A 26,212-nucleotide genomic window follows, 5' to 3' on the forward strand; every position below is an offset into this window, starting at 1 on the left:
ACGTTGATTTGGTAAGTACTACAGTTAATTTCTGAGTGACACTGATGACTTTAAGATACTACTGGTTACTTGTCCAGATCTGGCAGGCATTGAAAAGCTAGGGGTAAATGCTCACACAGAGGCATTGGCCCTCAGCATTGGTGAACTTCCCCCAGATACAGCGTAGAAGGAAGGAAGGGCTGCGGAGCTGGCAGCCAAGTGTTCATGGCCCTGATTTCTCTGCTTATTCAAACTGGGTAAGAAAACTCCTTGACCTAAATGAAGTACTGAGGTGTCCTGGTCGGATTGATTAGACCTGCTTCATCAGTTTGCGGTAATTAAAATGCAGCAGCTGTTTAAAATATAATTTGGCATGTGTAAAGCAACTGTCATGAGAGAATATTAAACATACAGACTCTTCGTTAACGGATAAAACTCTTCAACAGCTTTATAGAGGATATGTACTGGTTCATTTTAGAGGTGGGAATAACCCCACTTAACTTTTTTATCAGTGGTTAATTTGGCCTAGAGTATATTTATCTTCTGTGAATTTTTATACATGTGTAAGCCTACCCTCAGAGATCAGCACTGTTCTTCTGAGGCTGCAGGTTTTACTCATGGTAAACAGGAACGTCTCTATTGAACATAATGTGAATTGCAAGGGCATGTTCCAGTGTGAAGAGAACATTAGGAAAATGTCTGTCAGAAATAATCACGGTGGATCCTGCTGTCAGGCTGGAATATAGAGTGGGTCATTTTCTGGTGTCTCCTTCATTAGCATTTCCTGTAGTTGGGTTATCAGGAATATCAGAACTGAACTCCAGGTGGTGAGAGAAGTGTAACATAATGCATAAGGAAAAAAGGGAAATGAAAGGTTATTCCTCTTATATTCTTGCCTTTGCAGCATGGGTGATGCCACGGACTTAACTCTGCCAGGACAGTGCATAAAGTAGAGCATGGTCAGGGACCATGTTTGTGGAGATGTGGAGACTGCTGGATATGTAGCAACACTTGCTCATTTTTGAGTGATAGCCAAGGCGTCCTAAAGGCTTCAAACAGGTATTGGTTCCTTTTGAAGTTTATACCTTAAATGTGGCGTACAGTCTAACCTTTTGTAGAAAACAAAGGAATACGGAGATAAGTAGGCCATACAGTGCTCTTGCCCTTTTGCCAAGCTGATTGAGAGCCTTTTCAGCAGCATGTAAAATAAATTAATGGGAGAATTTGCAAAGCTGTTGCCTTCTGTTCCCCAGTTCCCTAGTTTACAAGGCTCACTCCACTTGTTCCATGCAACAAGGCAGAGGGAGATGACATTCAGAGTTGGCAAGACAACAAGAAAAAAAGAAAAAAAAAAAGAAAAAAAAAGAAAAAAAAAAAAAGAAAAAAAAAAACGATGGATAAGAGCTATTGTATTTTCATGGGGCTGGATATGGTAGTGGCCATATTATTTTCTAAGAGTAGATGATGTATCTTTGTAATGCACCCTTTTCTCACCTATATGCCATTGATAAGATTTCATTGCCTCTCAAATTTCTGCTCCACAGTATTTCAAAACTAAGGTTTATGGAGTTTTAATTTTTTGGAGGGTCGTTGCGCACTGGAACAGGCTCCCCAGTGAAGCAGTCACTTCACCGAGCCTGTCTAAATTTAAGAAGTGATTGGACTGTGCACTAAGTCACATGGTCTAAACTTTTGGGTAGACCTGTGCAGTGCAAGGAGTTGGACTTGATGATCCTTACGGGTCTCTTCCAACTCGGAATATTCTATGATTCTATGATAATTCACCTTTCCTCAAAAGACTTCTTAATTTCTCCAAATATGGAATTTTCCCTTTCTTGCCAGCCCTTTGCATTGTGCAGACAGAAGATCCAGAACACAGACTCTTTATTCTTGCATAATGGCACATTTAAGGGTTAAGGTATTGCATATTGCTTGTTATATGCCCTTTGGTCTGTTCTCTATACCTAAAGGTCCACAGCAGCAGCAATGTTCTCTGCCTGGAGTTGACCAGGATGTTGCACTCATTGGCTATCACAATCCATGGTACTGATCTCCAGGCTTTATTAAGCAGCAGAGTATACTAGGGGGAGAAAACACTGACCTTAAAATAGCTGAAGAGTGTTTGAAAGAGCACAGCTAGCTGAATCAGGAAAAAAATGGACATCTCTCGATGACTTGCAATGCAGTTTTGAAATGGAACATGGTAATATGGATCAAATCATCCCCAAATGGCCCGGGCTTGCTTAACCCTACACGTCCAACTCTTTGACAGCTGTCTTCCACTGGGACAGAGGTGGAACTTGGGCAGGCAGCAGTCTTGAGCAGTGACCCCAGGTTGGCAGCAGTCCCCAGGAGGACTTCAGAACAATTCCAAGTGCATCACCTCAGCAAAATGCAAAACTCCATCATCAGGACTATTCCCTTCCCTTGTAAGGCATGTCAGGGCCACCTACTTGTTGGTGAAAACAAACTTTGTAAAAAGGAAAATCTGTGCTTAAGAAGTGAGCTACTACAGAAACAAGGTGTTTGTGAAGTATTCAGATTGCACTGTGGTAAGTGCACTGTAAGACAGGAGACACAGTAACAGAAAGAGAGCCAGTCCAGGAAAAGAAATGTTTTATAAAGGTGTTTTGTACTTTTTTTTTTTTTTTTTTTTTTTTTGTAGCTGTAATTTTTAGTGAGCTCCCTTTGAGGGAGAAATGATTGTGACTAAAGCCTTCATTCATCTGAAAAGACAGAAAAAAGAAGAGGCCTGTGAGTGTAGTAAACAAAACCAGTTCTCATTAGACCAGTCAGTGAACCTTCAAAAAAAAAATCATAGTTCATGAATGAATGACATCTTGCATGATGGCTCGAAGCCTGTACACTGCGCGGGTGAGGCAGGCTGCACTCTGTAGACATGACTTACTTAGCTGTTTATATTTCAGAGAAATTTGACCTCTAAATCTAGTTTCAGTATTACTTCCTTTCTGTGGATGCAGCTACAGATGCTGTGCAGTGCCTTACATACACATTTATTTCTATGCTGGTATTTGCTTTAGGCCCCTATTTAAATTTCTACAAACTCAAGATCTTGGTGCACTTATAACATGCTTTCCTGGGAGGATGTGTGATATTATAATACGTACGGAGTATAATGATAGTATAAATGATAATACAGATGACTTAGCAGTACCAGGTACAGTGCAACTGTTCTCAGTTCATCTTTAAGTGCCCGTATGCTGATATGATAAGAATGATTAATCATGGTAGTGCTAACACACTAACAAGGACTAAATATAGTTCTGGCTGACGTTCTGTATTAAACTTGTTTGCTAAACAATGGTGAGAACAGCTGCAGAAAATCACAAAGCATTCATGTATCTTAGCGTAGCCTACTTTTTTTTCCCCTCCAACTTTGATAAAACTAAACATAGCGAATGAAGTTCATGGTGTAATGTGACCTAAAGCTAGGCATCCTTGGTTGTGGCCCTCCCGCAGCTATACTTGTAGGCTGCCTGTTAAGTCAGTGCATGGCAAATAAGACTAAGTGAGGCATTTCTCTTCTTGGGTCCCCATATGTCGTCGGAAGCTGGGCTGGCATTCAGAAAGTGGTCGGGTGATGCTGGGAGGAGGTAATGCTGTTCCAGCTGTTGTGCCTGGCATAGCTCCCAGGTCAGCCTGGGATCACTGGTGCAGAGCTTGTATGGGGAATTAATTGTGTTAAGCAGTGTCATCGTCATCGTGTTCAGGTCTGGTCCTACCCCTCTATCAGCAGTTAGAGAAATGCTGTGTTAATAGCTATGTAACTTCCTGTGAATCTGCACAGTGAAAGAGGTGATGGCAGCCCGAAAAGCAAGGCACACTCCTCCTGTGCTTATTCAGAGGTTTGTGCTTTGCCTGGATGATCACGAACAAAAACCTCTGTTCTGTTTTCACTTTGTGTCTCATGAAGTTTCTCTCAGCATCACAGATCTCTAACAGCTCCAGCAGGAAGCCACAAGCAACTAGAGCCATTGAGATGGTGGAGTTTACAGTTGATGGATAATGGAGGGGAGGGCAGGCTGCATGCCTCTCCAGAAGTCCTTTCTTTTTTAAGTTTCTGGGAGGAAAGATATGCTTAATATAAAATCTACAACAGTCTCCCTCTCTGAGACGGTGGTGTTTGTTGGCTAGATACAGGGGGGCTTGAGTTGCCAATAAGTCATCCTTTGCATAGGGTAAGTACAAGAGGAAGCACTGGACTTCTCCCCAGACACACATCCCAGAAGTTTTTTAAGCATGCCCATTGCATGTGAATTCTTTACGCTTCACATATGAGATAAGCAGCATGGTTCAGCACTGGAGCAGCTGATACAGGTTACATTCGGTGCTGACATCATGGCATTCCCAAATGTGTATAGACTTCATATACCTGGTCTGCTAAGCCTGTTGCATGTGAGAAATTTTTCAGTTTTTCTTGGGTAGAACATAACGCTGTTCCCTGAATGTTCTTTTGCTGAAAGAATGGCTTTGGCTGTGAATTCCTGAGATGTGCTACCTGCAGATCCGATGTTGCTGTGAGATAGACAGCCTGACTTGGTGAGAGGGAACTGCGATGTATCACAGCTTTTGGGTAGGACTGAGTCTACTAAATCTTCAGTCCCAGTCATGTGCTGAAATGTTTCACTCACTATTTCAGAGAATTCATTCAATTTAGAGTCAGTGGATGCGTTAGCTTTCAGAAGCTTTGGCCTCTAATTCAGAGACGTGTGTTGATACACAAAGGAAAAGAAATGCTGAAATAATCAATGGGGGGGGGGGGGGGGGGGGGGGGAAAAACCTTAAACTGTTAGCCCCAGTTTAAAAAAAAAAAAAAGTAAATGTAAGTGATAGTGAATGCAATCCTTGTGAAAGTCGTAAGAGCTTTAGTAGACAATGGATTCTGGAAAATTGATGGAATATGAAGGTTAAAAATAAAATCTACTATTGTCAAGTATTTCCTATGAGAATCAGGATCAGTTATCAGATTTGCTTCTGTTTATTTTTAAGGCCACAGCTTAAATATTAGTAATTATAGGTTTTAAGTAACACAAAGCGTTCCTCTTTGCCATGTTGTGGAGAAAAGCATAATGAGGGCAGAGGATCAGTGGAGACACAGAATGATGTATAAAAGGTGCTGATAGAGGTAGAAAGAGTTAAGAGGATAAAAGGTGACTTTCATCAGCACACTTACAAGTGCTTTACAGTTACCATTGTGCTTTAAAAAAAAACTTGTGTTGCTTTTCCTATTTCCCACCATCATTCACACATTGCTGCCCAGCTTATAACTTCATGGCCCTCAAAGAACAGTGTTATTTTTCATGCAAACTTTTGATTTCTCACCAAACCCCAGAACACGCCTTAGAAAAAGCTTTAAAAAGAAAGCAAAAGACAAGGATGATCATAGAAAATAGAAAATAATAGGTATTACAGAGAAATAAATGAGTTTGTTCACTGCTCATCTCTGCTCTGCAAAATGCTCGGCTTCAAAACTGGTATAGAAAAGAAAGCACATGGCTGTGCAAACAAAATGGGTTTTTGTTGCTTTGTTTTTGGGGGCAGCTCTGAGAAGGATGGGTTTCAGCAAAACCCAATCTTCTTTAACTTTTCTGTTGGCTAGGGATTTGATCCATTCTTTTTACGTTTTTTAAATGGAAATTGTATCAAAAATAATTAATTTGTAGTGCCTTCCATAGGTGGATAAAAACAGGGCTCCCAGGTCCCTACTCCTGACCTTGTCACTGGGTGGGCATGTCATTTGTTTTGGTGGTGCCTTGGTTTTCTCACCCATAAAATACGTGTAAAGGAACATTTGAGGAGTGACATAAACCTGGTTTTGAAAAACAGCCAGGTCATCCTTCTGTTTAGCACATGGTACTTTGTGGGCAGGAGGGATGGGGGGAAGGCTTTTAGCCGTCGTTTGTTATGAGCTTTCCTCCATGCACAGTGTCAGTGGTCCTGGCTTTTAATAATTTTGCTGTGTAAATCTTAAACATATCCTGGGAAATACATGATCTATGCGGATTATTGCAAAGGGTTTACTTAGTGTGAGATAAAGTATGCTCTAGTCTGTAGTATGCAGGAAGCTGGATACCATGTAAAGCAAACTTCTCTTCTGAATTTAGGTGTTTTTCATGCACAGCAAATAGTTTTTGCAGCAACTTGGTGACATTGCATTTTGCTGTAGCTCGTGCTACCTCTTTGAAATGGGGAAGGGGAATCAATCAGCAGTCTCTCAGCTGGATAATTCCTCGCATGTGATGCCAGGTCAGTTGGATATAAGTTGATTTGTGTTTATATGCAGCTTCTATTGGAGCTTGAAATGATATCAGAACGTATTTAGGGACTGCCTTATCTGATTCCCTGGGCATCTGCTCTTGTTTAGGAAACAGGGCTTAAATGTAGTTATTGTACAGGGAGCCAGTGTCTTTCGTTGCACTTTTTCAAAGTAAGCATTGTAAAGTAAACAGCAGTGCTGTCTGCTTATGCTTGTATTCTGGACACATCACCTTTGGGAGATTCAAGCAAACAAGAGATGATGGTATTTCCCAACCTGTTGAAAATAGGAACAGAGAAAGAGGCAGCTGGGCTGTTTTCCAGGTTGTTGTTGACAGGGTGTTACTGGTGTTTCCTTGGTATGCTGCAGAGTAGAAATACCCCAAAATGAGGGAAAAAGACAAGGTGAGGGAAAGAAGAGGGAAAATGACAAGAATATGACAAATGTGAATAATTTAGGATTGGGGCATGTTTTTGGTGCTGTTGAGAACATCAGCTATCAGTCAAGACAGGGAGTTCATCTGCATATGGGTCTGTGTAATTAGCTGTAATTAAAGCAGCCATCAGCGATGCTCTTACCTGGAACTTGAAACTTCACTTCATGTCTTTACATCCACTATAAATTAGAAACAGCCATTTCTGGAAATTCTCATTACTTTGTTTCTTAATTCACATCACAGTTTTTCTTCTACTAGTCTTTTCTTCAGAGCACTGGGAAGCATTTCTGCCTTGAGCACACACTGAAACACTGAGATTTTCCTAGAACAAAAAGGCCATCTGGGTTTAATGTCTCCCGTAAGAGCTCCCTCTTCTTCAGACGACCATATTATGGACACATGTAAGGGGTGTGATTATTATTGCTAAAGAAAACTGATCTGGTGGCATGCCTGTTGGAGGTTTAGAAAATGAGTAGTTTATATTCTCCAAGCGTTTAGTCTAAATCAGATGGGTACTATGCAAATGCAAACAATGATTTGCAAAAAGTACGATTACTCACCAGTTGTGAGGTGCTGGAGAAAATAAGGGTGTTTACCTTGTTATTTTGTTGGGAGGCTGAAGAAAGCCTGCCAATGTGGACTTGAGAAGGTGTTCCAGCTGAGGGGAAGCTCAAGTAAGTGAGGCACAGCTGAAGAAGTCAAAAATACTAGAAGAGCAAGCCTACAGATTCCAGTATCTTTGGAAAAATACATAATAAGGTGCAAAGCTTGAGAGTTTGTCTTTCAGTTAAATTTAGGGAGTCAAAAGTAGGATAAGGTGGTGTTTCTGCACTTCTTAAACTCTTGAGTAAAAGTAACTTGGGTAAAATACACGTTTGCCCAGATCTTGGCAACTTATCCCTTTCTGGTACACATCTTGATTCTTCAGGTCCAAACTCTAAGTAACACGAACATTTGTTATTCAAGTTACTGTGGAGTATTTGTCCCTTGCTTTCTTGTATTACTCACTGCAGAGTTCCTGGGATGCAGAAAACTTGCTCAGGGATGCTCAGCTGGTTCTTGCTCCAGTAGATAGTAACTTATGAAGGGTAGTGTTTTGGGTGAGAAATCCTCCATACATGTGGTGTACCCAGGTAAATTAAACTCTTCCCTACACTGCCTGTAGCCCCCATGGCTTACTGGACCTAAGACCTTTGCTGTTCACCCCTTTGCCCAACTCTGAGGGGAGCTGGAGCACAAGAAAAAATACAGGCCTCCATGTCATTTCAGGTTATATTTGGGTTCAGAACCTGTGAAATTGTGGTTTCATATGAGGTATTTGACTTGGCGTGTTTCTGTAGATATCAAAAGCTACCTGACAATAGGAGAGGCAGATGTTTTACCTGCTTGTCTGAAATGCCTAGGCTGTCTCTGCTTTAATTCACTTGGAGCTTTTCTCTACACTTGTGGTGCCCATGCTTTACATGGTTCCATGTGCCATGGTTCCCTGGCAGAATGGATTCCAGATAGCGGTTTACACATAACAGGGAGCCTTTCACTGCAGTCAGAAAGATGTACAAGCTGGTGCTTCTGCCTTGGTTGGGATGAAGAGGGAGAAATTGCAAAACAACTAGTTTAGCTTTTTGTTTTCCCGACTCATGAGTCTAGAAAATGGCCTACTATGTTTCTTGAGGTCCTTTTTCTCTTACCAAAGCACTAAGAGAAGTTCTTCCTTGGCTAAAAGAAGTGTGCTACGAGGGGAACTCTGTGGTAAACCTTCAGCTTACTTTGCAGTGATATGATGAACAGTTTTGGTATTCTTGTTGACACTTTGGCATGCTGCCTTCCACTTGCAGCACTTATGAAACTTTATGTTACTGTATTAGTTGGTCTCCATGAATCATTTCCTCTCTTCCTCTGTTTTTTTTTTGCTTGTTTGTTTGTTTGTTTTTTTAATGAATAGCTTATGAAGGATTGCATTTGAAACCTTCCATGTGGAACAAATGATGAACTCTTCTTGTCTAGATTGTGTCTGATGTAAAGCACTAATCTCTGAGCCCCTCAAATCATTGGATTCTTTCCTGCTCAGCAAGTAGGACCAAATGTTTCTTTACTCTCTCTCCATATTCTCTGTCTCTCCAAAGATTTGATAGAAACTCTGAGAATTCCCAATTTCCTTTCAACAAGTGAGAGTGGAAGATGTAAGTAGAATTATAGCTCTGCAATTGCAACTAAAGAAGTAGTGATGGCCACTGAAAACACTGTGTATCTTTATGCTTTTTTAAAAAATTATTATTATTGTTATTTAGTACAAAAAGATGACCAGTGCTGGAAAATATTTTTGCGGTGAACAGGGTGGTATTTTTTCAGTGTTGTTGTCCTAGCTTCACCTGAGTAGTGTCGTGCCACTTGGCTTGGGAAGGTAGCTTTTCTATGGCACATATGATTCCTGCTGGGCATTTTACACTTGGGAAAGGAACCAAAGGTAGGAATTGTTTCATGCACTTTTATGGCAATGCTAAATCCCAGCCCTCAGAAGTCCATGCATGTTGTAATAAACTGTGGGTCTCGCTGGGGGGTGTCTCCTGAAATGGTAGAGGCTCCAAAATGCTGCTGGAATAGGTGCAGCAGAGATGCAAAGTGTCTTCTGTAACAAAGGCAGAACACTGGAGTGCTGTGCCTGTTTGTATCTGCTTCTCTTGGTCTCTTGTGAAAGACGCACAAATAAGTTTAAGTATCAATAACCATGTATGATATTATCTGAGCAGTAGGCCTCAAATAGGAGGACCCTAATTCAAGCCCTAAGCCATAACATCTTATTTGCTGTAGCTATTAGCTATTAAAAACCCGGACAGCCTTGTTTTTCATCTAAGGCTCAAATCTCTGTTAAATTCCTGGTCTCTATTAACTATCTGCAACACTAAGTCAGATTGTTGGTCTGAATATAAACCTTTGCATTTCAATGCATTCTTCTTTGTCTTACTCAGATACAGGAACCTAACAGACTTGTTTTTACTCACTCCTTACCTGTCCGGTCTAAGTTCAGAAAACTGTAAAAAAAAAAAAAAAAGTGTGAGTGTCAGGAGGATGGAGCCAGGCTCTCCTTGGTGACACCCAGTGATAGGACAAGGGGCAATGGGGGCAAGCTGGAACATAGGATGTTCCACTTAAATATGAGACAAAACTTTTTTATGGTGAGGCTGACAGAGCACTGGAACAGGCTGCCCAGCGGAAGGCGTGGAGTCTCCTTCTCTGGAGACATTCAGAACCCGCCTGGACGCGTTCCCGTGTGAAAGGATCTAGGTGTTCCTGCTCTGCTGGGGGGTTGGACTAGATGATATTTCAAGCTCCCTTCCAATCCCTAACATTCTATGATTGTGTGTGATTCTGTGATACTTGCAGTTTGCAGTGATGCTGTAATAAATCCTCCTTGCTTTCCTGAGATGAGTAGTCTTATTAGCATCTTTGTTACAGGAATAATTAATTGACAAATGTTAAAGCTTAGTAGGGGAGAAAGCTTCTCAGAAGGGAAAGACTCTGGATTTGAGTTGTTTGAGAAATAAGCTGCTCTGTAGCTGCAGAATTTATTGCGTAATCTGCTCATGGCCACAGAGTAGTACTCCCAAACTAAGCCTCTTAAGCTTTTTTAGAGAAATAGTATTTTTAGTTGTATAGCTGCTGCATTAATGTGTAAACACAGACCAAGGGGTGACTGAGCGTTCTAACTTCGCAGACAAGTGAAACAGCTGTCCTTGCTTTGAGCAGGGAGGTTGGCTGTGACATGTCATAGGTTCCCCCCAGTGTGAGCACCTCTGTCATTCTGCTCTGGAAAACTGGGGGTGTAAATTGTTGGCTCCCTGGCCAGTCACACTGTTCCTTTCAAGTTATGTTCACAAACACTGACATTTCAGTTCAGCAAGCTGTTCTATAGCCCTAAGTGGCTTTTCTATCTCCGTCATGAAAATTTGATACAGAAAATATGAACCTGGGTAGAGTCTAATACAGTTTCATATCAAACGAGTAAAACCATGGCTAAATAGTATTTTGTTTTCATAATTTTTTCCTCTTAAATCCATGAGGCAACTAATTTTCCTCCAAATGAAACTGCCGTGGAACTTGTAGTTTTGTGTACCATAGTGCCACAAAATGAAAGTGCTCTGAAGTGGGATTTATGCCTGGATCAAGGTGCCCTGGCCTTTCATGACATGTTAGACTTTGCCTAGAATATTCTTGATTTCTGCATGCCCCCTTTGTTGGTGCAATGGGTACTTGGCATAACAGTGCAACTGGATCTCAAGCTTAACATGCTGCTTACTGTTTGGAGTGTTACAAATCCATTCTGAGGTATTACAGCTTAGTATGTATACCTTCGTAAGATATGTTAAATTTATTGGTGCTGAGACAGTACTTAAGTATCACTTGCTGTCTAGAATGTACATCATTTTTCACAGTGATACAGGTCCGAGGCCATCACTTGTAGCAAATCTACCTGAATTTGAATTAGGCTGGGAGGTTGTGCTCTGACTTGGGAGCGTGTTACAGATAGTTTTGATGTGGTTCGTTACATGCCTTCCTGCTGTTTTACCATTTATCTAAGGAACAGCTTTTTTAGTGTTTTATTATTATTATTATTTTGGACTGAAACAGAGGAAAATAGATTTCTGAGAGGGAAGAATTTTTTTACTTCACTGTGGTGAGGTGGCTACCTTAATTCTATTTCCTTTAGTTTTTCAGAAAGAAAAGGCAGATCAAAAATAAATGCAAAAAACAAACAACAAAACTTGCTTTTACTGTTGTAAAAGGCTGTTTACCTCCTGAGGTAAAGGTTCTTTGCCTTCTGTTAGGCAAATAGTAAGCATTTCACTGGACTCAGCTCTTTGTGATTAGATTTTCTTCATTTTTGGTGATAATAATAGGCATGGTGTTGCATACTGGTAACTTGGAGGTTCATCCTGTGATAATTCAGAGCTGCTTTCAGTATCAAAGTCTAATTTAATGCCTCTAGAAAGTGGCTATTGAATGTGCATCAGAGAATGAAGACATCCAGCTACAAATGAAAAGATGGTATAAAAGACTGTAAGGTCATCATAAACATCGACTAATTCATCTGCTGCAAGATGTTCCAGGAGCACATGGCATTTTCAATAGCATGCATTGATAAAAGGAAATGTTTGGGCAGCCAGCTTGGCCTTGAAAGCCTGATTTAAAAAAAAAAAAAAAAAAAAGCCCCTGGGAGCTGGAGGTACCTGACATCGACACATTGGACCGCTACAGCTGGGGTATTTGCAGCAGGTTTTGGAAGTGTTAAAAGTAGACCTGGGTGTACACAGGAAAGCTGGTCACCAGGCCGGACTGGAAGCTCATCTCTTCTGCCTGTGGGCTAAGATCACTAAGCAAATCTGTTTGTCAGTTCCATCTTTGCCGTTTGCATGGTCTTTTCTTTTTCCATAAATATTTCCTCCAGAATGCTATTCTTAAATTCTTTCTTTACCTGGCTGCGCTCTCTTCCAGGAGTTCAGTTTTAGAACTGCTTCTGTGATTCGTGTGAATTTTTAATTGCTAGCATTGCTTATCTCAGTAGAAAGTTAGCTGTTTCTGCTGGGATTTAACCTTAATAATTACCTTATTCACACCAATGCTTTCCCTAGTTACTCCAAGAATAATTAACATGAGAGCATAGGCACAACAGAATAAACACTCTTTCTCAGTAGATGCACGCTCCTTGACTACTAAGAATCCTCTTGGAAATTTCAGCTCTTTCTCTTTCTCTGTAAGGTCCTGAAACCTCTTGCCAAGCAGATGGTCTAATTCAAACTGATATTGAAAATATCAACTCTGTTTTTGCTCACATCTATTTTAAGCACAGCACAAATTATGTTCAGAAAAAAAAATGCTGATGAGCCCAAAGGATTGGTCTTAAAAATAATAATAATTTTTAAAAAAGACAGGATATTTGGGCATATGTATCCCAATCTTAATTGGCAGCCAAGTTAGGAAAAATTCAGGCAAACTACAGCCCTTGTTGATCTGGCTTGTTAAGAAGACTGAGTGTATGTGTGCAGCTGGGTGGCACTGGGGGTCACAAATTACTGCTACCCCCCATGTGCTTGTCACGCTACATGATGTGGGTCAGGTCTTTGTTATTTCCCATGATCAAGGTAGAGGGATGCTAAAATAGCAAGGTATGCTGACACTGTTCTCTAACTTCGTCATGCTCCTTGTGGTGTGTGCAGAGGTGGGTAGCCCAGTTTCACTTCAGATGAATGTACAGTGCCAGGAGTGAGCTCCCAGGGGCATTCCTCAGAGTCTTGAGCTGCTGTGCGGAGATGGAATGTTTTCAAACAAAGGAGGAGAGCGGTTCTGCTGCTGGAAATGCATGAAATGAGTCAAACACATTTTCAAAACAGGAAACGTTAATAATTCATGAATGTTCATCTTCGAACATTAGTGTTTTTCAAGAAGGTTTTTATGTGACAGCTGAACTGATAAATTGCCCCCTCTTGCTGAAGTAGAACAGGATATAAATACATTTTAAATAACTGGAAATGTTTCTGCAATTTCATTAATATTGTTCATGTTCTCTTTCTGTTCCTGAATGAAATATCAATAGCAGGCAGCAATAAATAACTCTGGCCTTTTGGAGCCTGAGTATAAAACTACATGCCTGTGAAGACAGGGAGCACATTTGCTGTACCCATTATGCACATGTGAGGTGTTTGCATGGGAACATCAAGTCAGCAGAAAGGCTGGATGAGGCTCTGGGATACGTTCCACGGTTCTGTTCAAGTCCTCCAGTTTGCAGCCATACCCTGTCAGGCTTTAACCTCCCAATGTTTATATACAAGCAGTTCTGTCTGTGATCTCTACAGCTGAAGCTTGATTTCTTTTTAAATTGTATCTTGACGTTTTCATTTATTTTTGAGGATATTTTCACAGTCTGGATCTGAAGGATTTGTTTCCGATTGATTTACTGTAGGACACGTGAATGTCTTTCAGGCTTCAGCCTTTAGCAATGTGGAAGGTGCTGAGAATAGTACTGGGGCTGGGGTAGGGACTTGCTTTATATGAGCACCAGCAACACTGGCTTAAGCACATCAAACAGCTGCAGCACCTTTCAGGAGGCTTGCTTCAGCGCCGGGTTGGTGTATTGGACCAAACAGCTTTGGCTTTGGAGTGAGGCGAGCCCTGCCTGCCCAGGCTGTGACGAAGGCAGAGGTATAGCAGCAGGGCAGCTGGCTCAGCCCCTCTGAAGTACAAAGCTGTACGGAACTGCCCTGAGGCTCCATGCTGCTCTTCCAGGCTGCCACCAGCAGCTTTCAGTCTGTTCTGAAGGGCCAAGACGATATCCATGGGGAGCGAGGGAGAACTTGCATCTGTTGGGCCTCCAGCAAGCAAACGGCAGCTCTCCTTTTGTGGTCCAGAAGTCGACTCTGGCAGCCTTGTGCGCTCTGGGACCGAAGGAGGGCTGGAGAAGACGAGGTGCCTGGCTGCCCGGTTGTTCACTGAGTGCTGACACTATGGCTCTGTGGGTCAGGAAGGGGTTCAAGGAGCAGCAGGAAGACTCACTGCAGGAGGCTGTGCTAGAGAAGTGCAGTTGCTATTGCTTTTCTAGTTTGCTTTGTCTGCTGTCATCGGGCTGTTTCCTCTCTGCTGCCAGTAATTACACTACCAGTATTGATTTAATCCTTTCAGGCTTCAGAGAGCTGTTTGAATAACAAGGAGTTAATCCTTACCAACGAGCAGTCCTGCAGGATGAGGGGAAGGGGAAGCTCACTCCTGAACTCGGGGCATGTCACAAGCCGGCTTTGTTCAGAAGAGTGGCTGTTGATGGGGGAGCAACTGGAGAGGGCCAAAGAAGAGGATGGCAAAGTGTCAGGGCAGGTGGAGGCCAGGCCTTGGGCGTAGTTCACAGTCCCAGGCAGCGGTTCACCTGGGAGCTGTGCCAATGGACAGCCAAGAGGACTTTCAGCTCTTGGTTTATTATATCTGCAGTGGTGCTTTGTGGAAGAGCTGATAAAGGACTTTCCAGAGCCATGTTGTCCTCTTAGACTTGCTGAAGTCCTGCCACAGCAGCAGTGAGACTTGAAAAAGGCAATGAGAGAACAAGTACACATGCAGGCATGTGCATTCCTAGTGAGGAGAAGATGGGAAATGAGTTTCTTCAGTGAAGGGAAGGCAGAAGGCTCAGAAGGTAAAGATGCTTCTACTGCTTCAGTGTCTCCCTCTTGGGTCTTGCCTGGAACTAGATCACAGTATCTTTGCTGCTGAGACCTCTATGTTTTTAGTGTTTCTGGCATAGAGAGACTTTGAGCCCAGTAAAAATTTGAGTTCACATTTTTGTTGTTTCATCAAAAAATTTCTTCCCTGTGATGCTACTGCAATCTCTGGCTACCAAGCTAGATGCCAGCCTGGGTTATTTCAAGGTGTTTTCTTGCATCAGCGCTGCTCGGTTCTCCCAGTCTGGATGGTTTTGCCCAATGTAATACTAGATAGTCAGATGTAGGGTAAAGAAATCTTAGATGCTTATGCATGCGCTTACTACTCAGATCACTAGTGAGTCTCAGCATCAGGCCATGTCGTCATTCACTTGATGCTGGCGCATCTGATGCATCTAGTGATAGCCTGCCAGCTAGTGCTTGATGAGGTACAATCAAGGGTAGTTGAGTGTGAACGTATTTTCTGCTTTAAGAAACCAGAAGCTACACATGTGATAACTTTGAGGGCAGTGAAGGAAATTTGGTATAAATTCCATGTATGAAGCATGCCCTGTGGAAAACACAAACTCAAATCTCTCTTGCTCTGGATATACAGTCTTGGAAACCTCTGTGCTACAGAAAGGTATTCTCACTCCTGGTCTTGTGATTCATTTGTTGTATCTTGTGTACAGAGGAATGTGAGTATTGATCTAGGCCATTAAGCATATCATACTTCTCATATTTTATCAGCAGTAGCTGCATGCAAGGACAACATAATAAATAGTAAAATGTATTCCTGTTCGTTCATAAATTTCAGTGGTTGATTGCTCTGCCCAGGGTGACTAATAAGAGTTACGGTTTTAACAGTGGAAAGTTGAGGAGCTGTGTATGAGAAGTAATGTGTATGCAGTAAATTTTGTGAGGAACAAGATTTCCTTCCCGTCCCTTCTTCACTTCCTATTACTACGCTCGGTCTTGAATATGGGTCTGCTGACATATCAGTCGCAAATGATTATAGAAACATAATGAGTCCAGCCAATAGGATCTCCTAGTGTATATGTCTGCAGGGTGAGAGTGTAATTACCTACTGGCTTTCCATAATCACTGAGAATATGACTAATGTTAAAAGCTTTTTTTTTTTCTTACTCCTTGTTTTAATCCAAACCCTCTATAGGATGTGAAGCTCCAGTAATGACTCACTGGGCAATAAGGCAGGAATCTCAGACACTGTAACATGATGCAGAAAAGGTCATACACTTGCTTTCATAACAGGATTATTCATTCATTCATTAAAAGTTAATCACATGGGAACACATGATGTATTCAAGTTTGCAAGTATCACTGAATATTGTAGTTTCTTGAGTCATAGTCAGTTTCTGTGAGTTGAAGTTGCTCCAAGTGTTTTGTTTGTTTGTTTGTTTACAGCTACAGTTATTAGTTCCTATAACAGAAAGGTAAATATCCCAGGGGCCATAAGGAGGCGCACACAGTTTCAGAATTGTGGCTGTGCCCTAGCAGAGCGATGGCTGCATTTTGCATTTTTAGCTATTGCATTGAGCTTATATTTGAAAGAAACATATGAAGTTCTGTGTTATTTATCTCTTCTGATTGAAAAGTTGCTGGGTCTTATTTGTACTGTGAGAAGGATTTTTTTTGTGTGTGTGTGTGTTTTTTTTTTTCTTTTTTTGAAGTGGAATCACATGGAAAAATCAATATCCTCCAGTGTCTTGTGACAGTTACCTCTTTCAGCCTGATAACATCTGGGTTTTATTTCCCATGCCAGAAAGCAGCTACAGAAGGTATCACAGAATAATCTAGGTTGGAAGAGACCTCCAAGATCCCCTAGTCCAACCTCTGACCTAACACTAACAAATCTTCCACTAAACCATATCACTAAGCTCTACATCTAAACATCTTTTAAAGACTTTCAGGTGACTTTGCTAGAGCTGAGTGTGGTACTGTGGAATTAAGAAAATAAAACCAACTGTAACAGGGTATACAGCACCGTGTAGCCTAGTACAGGGCTTCCTTGGCCAGCATCAGATGCCCATGAAAGAATCCAAGAACAGGGAGAGCACATAGTGGCAGACTGACTCGGCATTGTGTTGAGGCTGATACTTCTGAGGTTAATAGCTTTCAGCAGATTTCTGCTTAAGTGAATTTGTCTAATCACATTAGAACTTGAGTTGACTTCAGCCATCCTCAGCAACTCGAGGCAGGACGTTTTGCAGTCTGAGGAAAAGGCATATGAAGAATTATCTCCTTTTGCTTATTCTAAGCTTGGTGTTTGGTAACTTAAGTAGAAGTACATGGCATCAAATTGAGGGGAAAATTTGTTTTCCTTTTCACTGTCATTGTGCCACTTACTTTGTGGATCCCCAGCACATTCCCACTCAGTTCTTTGTAAGCCAAGGAAAAAAAAAATCTGTCTATGCAGTTTTTTCATAGGAGCAATCTGTGGGCTTTGGAGCTTTGTTCCTGCCCTTCCCTCTATCTTGTCCAGTTGCAAGATGCTAAGTTGAGGACCAGAACTTCACATAGTATTCCTAAAGTGGTAGGGCCTTGAACTTACATGGTGTATAATTAGGCACTCTGTTTTCTCTAATTCTACTTAATAACTGCTAGCTTAGAGCTTGTTTTTTTACCTCCCCTTAGTAATAACTGTCTCCCATTCCCATGTTGTATAGAACTCTGTTGACCTGATTTTGTTGAGAACATATACAAGTGACAAAATAAACTTTGAGGTAAAGGCTTCAGTTACTGTTAAAAATTCGCTGATGCAATCAAGTCCTATATGAGGCTGTAACCTTGACAAGTATTAGAATGACTTTAAAGCCCATGCCCAGTTCAGTGTTGTAATGAATTTCTGTTATTCAAGAGCTGGGTAGCAATTCAGGTTGGTTTCATAGCCCAAATGTATACAGAGCTGTACTGTACTTGCACGTCAGCAGGCATCCAAGTTTTGTTTATTTTTTTGTAATTGCAGGTATTTATGAGCCGCCATTTCTTATACTATTGTGGTGAACCTACCCTGGATGTGAAGATTGCCTTTTGTCAGGTGTGTGTTCCTTACAGGTAAAACAAGGTACAGTATATACTTGTACTTTATTTTTGCAGTTTAAAAAAAAAAAAAAAAAAAAAAAAAGGAATTTTGTGGGGAGCATATTGCAAGTAACTGGCTGTAAGAATTAGAGTAAATACAAAAGCTGGAAGAATGCATCACAGAAATTACATTCCTATTTAATTTGATTGCCATAGTTTGCTCTTAATGATTTTTGGTTTTTGCCTTGACCAAATATCTGTTAACGTGAGTTTTTTTTTTTTTTTAATTATTTGATTTTTAAGGAAAAACAATAGCAATTTGCAAACAGAAAATAATCTTGGCTGTACTACCCATAAATTTAATGATGAATCAAACAAAATCCTTTATGTAAAATAATGGTACCCATGTAGATGCTTTCACAGAATTAATTCACAGAATGTGAATTCAAAGTATTTCATCTTAGCTTCTCTTTTTGTGAGACAGAGCCTTTACATTGTAATCTAAGAATAACGTTTTTTGTCCATTACTCTATGTTTACAGGGAGTGTAGGGAGGGCAACTGAATTTCTGTGGGGTTTGTTTTGTCTCCAGTTGAGCAAAACATGCTCTGCAGGTTTCAGAGTCATGAGACTGTGCTGTAGACAATTCTGCACTTTAAATTAGCATTGAAGTGCTTTGGTCACAGTGCCTTGAACTCTGCAAAGCTCAAACTATTTTTGGGAGGTGGAGAAAAAAGCATATTGCCTTGTCCAATTTGGGGTTCTTTTGGTTAGGTTAAGTTAGTTAATATACATTGGTGTCAAAACTGTAAACATGTGTTTCTGTTAGGAACGAAAGATTACTTTTTAGTTTTCTTCTTATAAAGTGATTGGTGTTTGCATTCTTTTTCTTCATTATTATTATTATTATTATTTTTGTGAGATGGGACACCAGTAATTGGACTGTGTGGAGGGACACTAAGGGATATTCTTCATTTTTTTGAGGGGTGAGACCAGTGCTGCATTCCTAGAAATGGAATTTGGTAAACACTGGTTTTCCCCTTTACATTCTAGGGCCCAAGAAAGTGAAAGTACAGTTCTCACAAAGAAAGGGCTATAATCTAAGCATGTAAAGCAGAGCAGTGACAGGTGTTGAGAGTTTAGTTTTGTGTTTGTTTTTTTTTTGTGTGTGTTTTTTTTTTTTAACACAGCTGTACAAAATACTTGTTTTGCTGAAAAGGTTGACTGTGCCCTTCCTAAGTCATCAGCTCTAGAATGGAGCTTGGATTTTGAGTTTGATAATCTGTTTAACAGTCTTTTCCATCCTTTCTCCTATTCTTTATGTGCATAAGTTTTTCTTACTTAATGCTTTCCAATGGAATTTCTAGCTTAATTGTTCCACTGTTTTCTGCTCAGTTTTGATAATTTGTTCTGTAGGTGATTGCAATAAATAGCCTGAAGTACCATCCTCAACAAAAACTGTACAAATCTCGCAGATCAGGGACAAATAATTTTGAAAGAAGACAGGATTTTTGCAAACATGGCGTTTCTGTAATTTTTGGACAATTTGCTTAGGAAAAAAAAAAGTTGTGCAGAAATTGGAAAAAAAAAAAAAAGGGGGTTTTCCTCATATTTTATGAAAAGGAAATTAGATATGAAACGGTTATTTTCAGTGTGCAGAATAGAGTTTTTTGCACAACTAACTTTCCTCTCCCTTTTAGTTACACCAAAGAAGATCTGAACAGAAACATTTCTATTTTACATGCACAGAGGAACAGTACTTTCCATCTTCTCCTCTTATGCTCAGTGCTCCTTTAGCCTGGCTGTCAGTCAATGTTTGACAATATAGCAAATGCTTTGTCACTGCTCTCTTAGTTCTTGATTTAAACTGTAATGGAACCATGCTGCTATAATTATTCCTTTGCTGTTACTCTAGCTTACTAGAAAGTGTTCACAGCCACATACAGAAAGGAATGTATGTACAGTGTTTTTGTTTAAGAGTATGTGATGAAAACAGCCTTGTGGATGAATTTTTATCACTAGATGAAGTTCATTTATGTTTAATGCCTGCAAGCAGGTAGCCAAAGAGGAGTCACCCAATAAATAAATGCAAAAGATACTATTCTGGCATTGCAGCAAACAAGATTTTATCCCTCAAGCACTTATTACACAAATAGCTTTTCAAGGTCTTCAGATCTCCCAATTTATCCCCCTCAGGATAAAAGCTAGTTTAGGCTTCACGTTAATTTATTCTCTCCAGAAAGATAGGCCATGATCCAAATAACAGTTAAGCACATACTTTTAAATACGAGAACACTCCCTATGAATTAAATGTTTTGTTGCATTAAGGCCTTAGCTGTCATAGGTGGTGTCCATTGGTATTGCATAGAGCAGGACATGGAATGTATGTTCAACCTGGTAATATTTGGTCTGGAAAAATTCTGCCTACTGAATCAGCAAGTCTTAGACATCAGCAACTGCTGTTAGCAACAGATGGTGTGATAGAGCACGCAGCAGCAGCAAGAGGTAGATAGCGCCACTCACCTCTTGTGAGGTGTTTATAGATGACAAGGATGCCAGTAGTATCTAGATAACAGTCCCAAAAAAATAAGTTTGCATTGTTTAGAGGTGAAATACTGAAAAGTACTTCAGTGATTGTTACCGGTGAGGACATATATTCCTTGTAATAACTGTTTTGTGGTGACTTCTCTCATGGCCTAAACAGCATAGCTTTTTGTTCTATTATGGAAAGAGACGTACACCTGGTTTTAGGCTGCTCCTCTTAAAACAGATCATATGGCATTGTCTGCTAGTTTTGTATGTTGAGATGCTAGCTCAGCATGATGAGAATATTAAGGATTTCGAACTCATGGAAAAGGAGGAGCCCTTTCTGAGAAACGGACAACAGCATCAGTAGGGTAAAAATGCATTTTCTGCCTGTTAGCAATATAAAAATTAAATATGGCACAACTATAAATTGGTAGTTAGATGTTCTGCTGAAAGAGTTATCTTTTTTGTTGGCTGACAAAAAGCATATCTGCTTTCCTAAAATAATGGAAAGGAAGAACAAACAGAGCTTCAGCTTACAGAATTTCATGAGACCTTAGTAAGGCTTACCAACACGTCACATCTGTAGGACCCTAGACATCCTTATTGAAGTACAGTGTAATGCAGGCCACTGTGTTTTGATTAGAACAGGACATAAAAGTGCTGAATATCAACTAAATGCCTAAAGGATGTCCTTCTGTGGGTGGCCTTTTTAAGGTTTGGTCATTTGGTCATTTTTAACCATTATAATAAAATTTATATTTTTTTACTTGAAGCAGTAGTCCTAAATTTTCTTGTCTTGAAAAACACGTCTTTATTACTAAGTTTTCTATGTCACAGTATTTCCATAATGCTGCAGTAATATTTTTTTGATCAAAAGCAAACAGTCAGTGGGATTCTGAGATGAGATAACTGGGACCTAGCCATGCACACTAAGGAAAGGTTTAATGTGAATCAGCAATGCAAAGTCACATGCTAATTCCTCAGTGTGGCATCATCATTAGGCTTCATTGGACAGCTTAAACAACTTGATTCCCAGATACAATGTGTTTCTGTGTCGTGGTGCTGTACTGATGCTACGAAAAGAAACCCTCAGAATGAATTTTTAGTTTGCATATTGAGAGTATTTTTGCAAAATTATACTCAGTTTGTGCTTAAGAAAGCCCCAATCAAAAAGATCTAAAATACTTGTATTCCTCTTTAGACATTTTCTTCCCAGTGTTCTGATATTGTGACTTATTTCCCCTCAACTGTCTTGAACAAAAGGTATAAAGACTTCCTCAATGCAATACTAGCATGGACGACCACTTAAAAATCAGATAATTTTAGCAAACTTTTCATTTTAGCAAGAAAAAAGACTGGTTCTTATTGACTGCATTGTTCTTAATTGATTCATTCATCTGGTTTGTTTAGATTGAGTCCTAACTTTGATAAGGCACTTTAATTAAAACTAATGCAACGGAGTTGCTACTTTAACCATTAAATAAACTGTCTTGATCCAGAATGCCCTATAATTATTCCTTCTACTCAATGGGAGGTAAATTGGCATTCATAAACCATCCTACAAGCACTGACCTGTATTTTAGATTTCTAGGACTGAAACAATACTGTTTAATATCAAGAGCTGTCTATTTCTAGCAAGAAATGCAATTAAATTATTCAGCTTTTTGTAGCCTTTTATTTAAAAAGGGAGAATATTTTCATTAGCTGTCTTCACAGTGAATACTGTTATTATATAATTGTATCAAGACATTGAATTTTGGAATACTTAAATCTGTGCTGCTTCTTTACCCTTCATTTTCTAAGGATGCCATGATGCACATGGGGTCACAGCATTTCACGTCTCCTTTCCTGCTGCTCTGCATACATAGTAGAAGAAAGCTTCTTAAATGATACCCAGTATTTCAGTGTGACCCCTGGTTAGTGAGAAACTTAATCCCGTCTTAATTCTCCTGTGCTCTTCACAGACTTTGCATCAAGGCTCCCTTTGCTGCTAGTGTTAAGTTTGGCTGTTCTTTGCATTTCTTAGCATTGCCAATGCATTGTTTTGGCCAACTTGCAGTGGCCATTGCTCTCTCCTAATCTTAATTGTATCTTGCTTCTTCCCATGTTACTGCTTCTTGTTCAAATTGAGGGCCTCAGAACAAGCTGATGAGTACAAATTACCTCTCCTCATCACCTCATCACTCTTGGAGGTGAGGTGTGGTGGTTTCTGGGTAACTTGTGATACCTCAGTTTAAAATGACTGAGAAACATTATGTGCCTGTAAAAAAGAATCCACAGAAAGCAGTTAAATCTTAGTGAGCTTGAGGAAGACAAGTGAAGAACATCTAAATGTAGTTTTGTTTGTTTGTTTTTGAGTAGATATAAATGAAAAGGAAGGAGAAAGCAGCCCTTTTCATTCCTGAAAATCAGAACCAAAGAAGAGCCAGGTCTGAAGCTGCTGGATGTTTGGTTTCTCAGAAGAGGTTAAACAAGAAGGGTTTAAGGAGAAAATACAAATATATATTATACTCCTTTTAATAAGTCTTATTTTAAAAGTGAAATGATCAAGGACTGGTCTATTGGAGTTGAGCTGTTTGTGGCAAGATTCACTTGGCTCCTTGCAAGGCTGAGCTCAATAGTGCAGATCGTGTCAAATCCAGCAGAAGACTGCTGGAGGGCGCCTAAAAGAAGGCAGATAATTAACCTGTGACCATACAGGAACCACTAAAATAAGAGATAGTTTGGGAATGAGATGAGAGAATGGGGAACTGTGGTGTGATGTGGCTGATAAGAGAAAAACCTGTAATATTAAATGTAGGTGCACCGAAGACGAAAATAATATTTGATATTCTTTGTAGGAGATTTCATCTCTATCTCTGGTGTTAGAGTACAGGGAAAGCTAGAATAAATGAGAAGCCTGGCTTAATGGTGAGAAGAGGACATAATAGTTCTGCCATAAACGTGGCATATACACACAATGAAAAATAATCTTGTAGGCCTTTCTATGCAAAGGAACTTGATATTTCTAAAATGTGAGCTTCTGTGGGGCTCCAATTGTACCTAGCAAAACCTGTGACCATTAAATACAAAGCAGAGGTTCAGCAAAAGTCCATTAATCCCACAATTCTGGCACTTGAATCTTCTGAGAGCATTACAGCCGTGCAAGTGGGAGGACAACAGTTAAATAGGTCTGTTGGCTTTACAGATGTGCGCAGCTGAGCAGGGCTTGCCTGGACGTGTGATTTCAGAGCTGGCAGGAACACTCAGGACCTTGCCATGTTTCAGACCTTCCACTTGTAAAATCCCAGCAAGTGTCTTTTAAGGTCAAATTGTAGCTCTAAGATATTGTTCTTTTGGACCCTGAGGAATCCAGGGCATCTGCTGCCCAAAACAAGCTGTCCTCCTGCTTTCTTTGTCTGGGGTGGGCTCAGGTTGATGGGGGCCCAGGGGAGCCATTGCCACCACAAGACCAGAACTTCCTCTTCACATACATGCAGTTGTTCCTTCTCAGGTGCAGGACTCTACACTTGCTCTTGTTAAACTTAATTTGGTTTCTTCCTGCCCAAACTCCAAGCAGATTCATGTAGTTGTTTCCAACAACCTTCAATCATAGCACCCTCAAATGCCTATCTGCTCCTGTAGGCATTGTGCACGTGCAGGGTGGATACGAATATTGAGAGGAAGTTTCCCCTAAGCTGATTTTTATTACGATACCTTCCTACAGCTCTGATTGTCTGTGAAGTGCAAGGAGAACCATGCCAATGTGGCAGTTTAAGCTAAATTGCTTATAGTTGTAAAAGCTAACATGTATGTGAGACTTAGAGCTGTAAGAAGTCACAGTATTTTCATCTTATTAATAATGGGAGGAATGGTGTTCAGAAACAAATATCCATCAATGAAAAATAGCCTGTATACTACTTCCGTGGGGTAGAAATCGATAAATAAACAGGGATAGTGTTAGGGAATAATTCCCCTCAGAACAGGGAAAGTAATAGCATTATTCTGTTGTGCTTTCTACCCTTCTCCATGCTGTAAAACAAAATAAAAAAAAAGCAAAAATATGCAGCTTGTAGCTGTGCTTCAGGCAGTAAGTTGAGTTGGACTGAATTTTTAAATAATTTTTCTCTGAAAACAAGATTCATGTTCTCTAGGCATTTAATTATGGTGAAAGTGTCATTTTCCTTCACCTCAAACCCTTGAATCTTGACAGTTGTTTTCCTGCCCTCCCGAGTGGCTGGGATATGAGGCAAGTAACTGCAGATATGGCTATCCATCTAACTGACCCAGCTCAGATGGCTATCGTGTCGGGTCTGAAAAACTTGTTTCCCTCTCTTACTCTCAAGTTTCCCAATGCAGAGGAAGGAGGATGGCATTAGGTATGTGTTACAAGCTTTGTTACTGGTCAAAGAAAATGGTGTGTGTGTTCCTGTACGTGGGAAAAGGAAGTTAAATTCTGGTTAGTGTTCAGACTGTAATTCCCTTGTCCAAATGTCTGTGGCAGCCACAGAGTAATGATGCTCAAAGGCATCATTTGTCTGTCTGTCAGCAATAATTTTTCACGTTGCATAGAGGTCTGTGAAACTTGTTAGAATTTGTTCCAAGTGAACAGGATGGAGACTTTTGCATTTGATAATTTAATCGCACCTGCAATGTTTACTGCTGTGGTGGAGTCCCAGTACTGTAACTTGCCCAAGTTCATTTCAAGTTCACCTGAACATTTATGAGCTGCGATGAAATTTCTAGAAGACCTTTGCAAGACCTGTCCATCAGCAATGTGACTTCCGAAGTAAACCCGATTGGCAAGTATATAAGCACCTTTCTTTTCCCCAGGTAATTCTTAATAAAGTGCTAATTTCTGGTTTCTTAAGGTGACAGTATCAGCCAACTACAAAAGCAGGTTGTGTTTTAAGTTTGTGTACAGAAGAGCATATGCTAAAAATTCCCGTTCTGCTGTCAGATCAGCAGAGTTTTAACTTAAACCACCAGTACAGAGTTTGTAAGCATTACAGAGGAAAACCTGATTTGGGTTTAGTTTATGGTGTGTAGTGAAAGAGGGCAGGGGGAGGCTGTAAGAAAAGGAGCCTATTAACTGCTGTGCCAGCACTGAGATGTGTGTGAGAAACACTCTGTAGCCAGTAACACAGGCTCAGGTGAGGATCTCAGTGAAGTAGCATTTTTATTTGTGATTGCAATGGCGGGCATCCCACAAGCAGGAGCGTGCCTATTAGTTCCATAACACAGTTATATACTTTTTTTCTCGACGACCAGGATCCTCCCGTTTCCCCATTGACTGGGCAATCCAGATTCACAATCTATCTGCTGCTTCACAGACAATACATGACTTTCAGTTGCCGGCCTGTTATAAGTCACTTTTTTTTTTTTTACTTTTATACTCTTTGAGGTGATAATTTTTTCTTACACAGTGATTTTCGTCTAATTGCTCTAAGGATTCTGGTTGTCTGCATTTTACAAGGTCATCTGTTAAGCTTTCTTATCACTGCAAGCATATCTCAATACCACATGCCTTCCCTCTAAACAATCTAACTGTGCAAAACCAACATTTTCATTCCCACGTGTGGAAAGGCCGCAGTGGGCACTGAGACTGGAACAGAAAGACCCCCAAGTGTGGTGTATACGTTGCTTTGAGATCAGCAACATGGATTTGAAGACTTGGAGAAGACCTTTTTAATCAGGATTTTAAATGAAAACTGACACTGATATGCTCTACTACAAGCATGAATTTCCATGCTTTAGGGTAAAGCCGTTTTAGCTGCACTTTGAGTAAAACAAAACT

General features: G+C 40.4%; 1 protein-coding gene across 9 annotated transcripts in view; it reads left to right on the plus strand.

The window, feature by feature from the left end:
• Positions 1 to 26,212, plus strand: part of MAPK10 (mitogen-activated protein kinase 10) — a 121,045-nt gene that overhangs the window by 39,889 nt on the left and 54,944 nt on the right. For 5 of the 9 annotated variants that reach the window (XM_035325135.1, XM_035325133.1, XM_035325132.1 and 2 more), the window contains exon 3: positions 17,853 to 17,924. The exons of 1 other annotated variant lie outside the window; for it this stretch is intronic. In XM_035325135.1, coding sequence (XP_035181026.1) covers positions 17,859 to 17,924 — 66 coding nt within the window. In that variant the 5' untranslated portion in view covers positions 17,853 to 17,858. Of the gene's footprint in view, positions 1 to 17,852; positions 17,952 to 19,607; positions 19,662 to 26,212 lie in introns of those variants that run through there. 3 more of the 9 variants (XM_035325136.1, XM_035325137.1, XM_035325138.1) reach the window with 3 other exon arrangements.

The sequence above is a fragment of the Oxyura jamaicensis genome, chromosome 4 (assembly GCF_011077185.1).
Source record: "Oxyura jamaicensis isolate SHBP4307 breed ruddy duck chromosome 4, BPBGC_Ojam_1.0, whole genome shotgun sequence".
NCBI lineage: Eukaryota > Metazoa > Chordata > Aves > Anseriformes > Anatidae > Oxyura > Oxyura jamaicensis.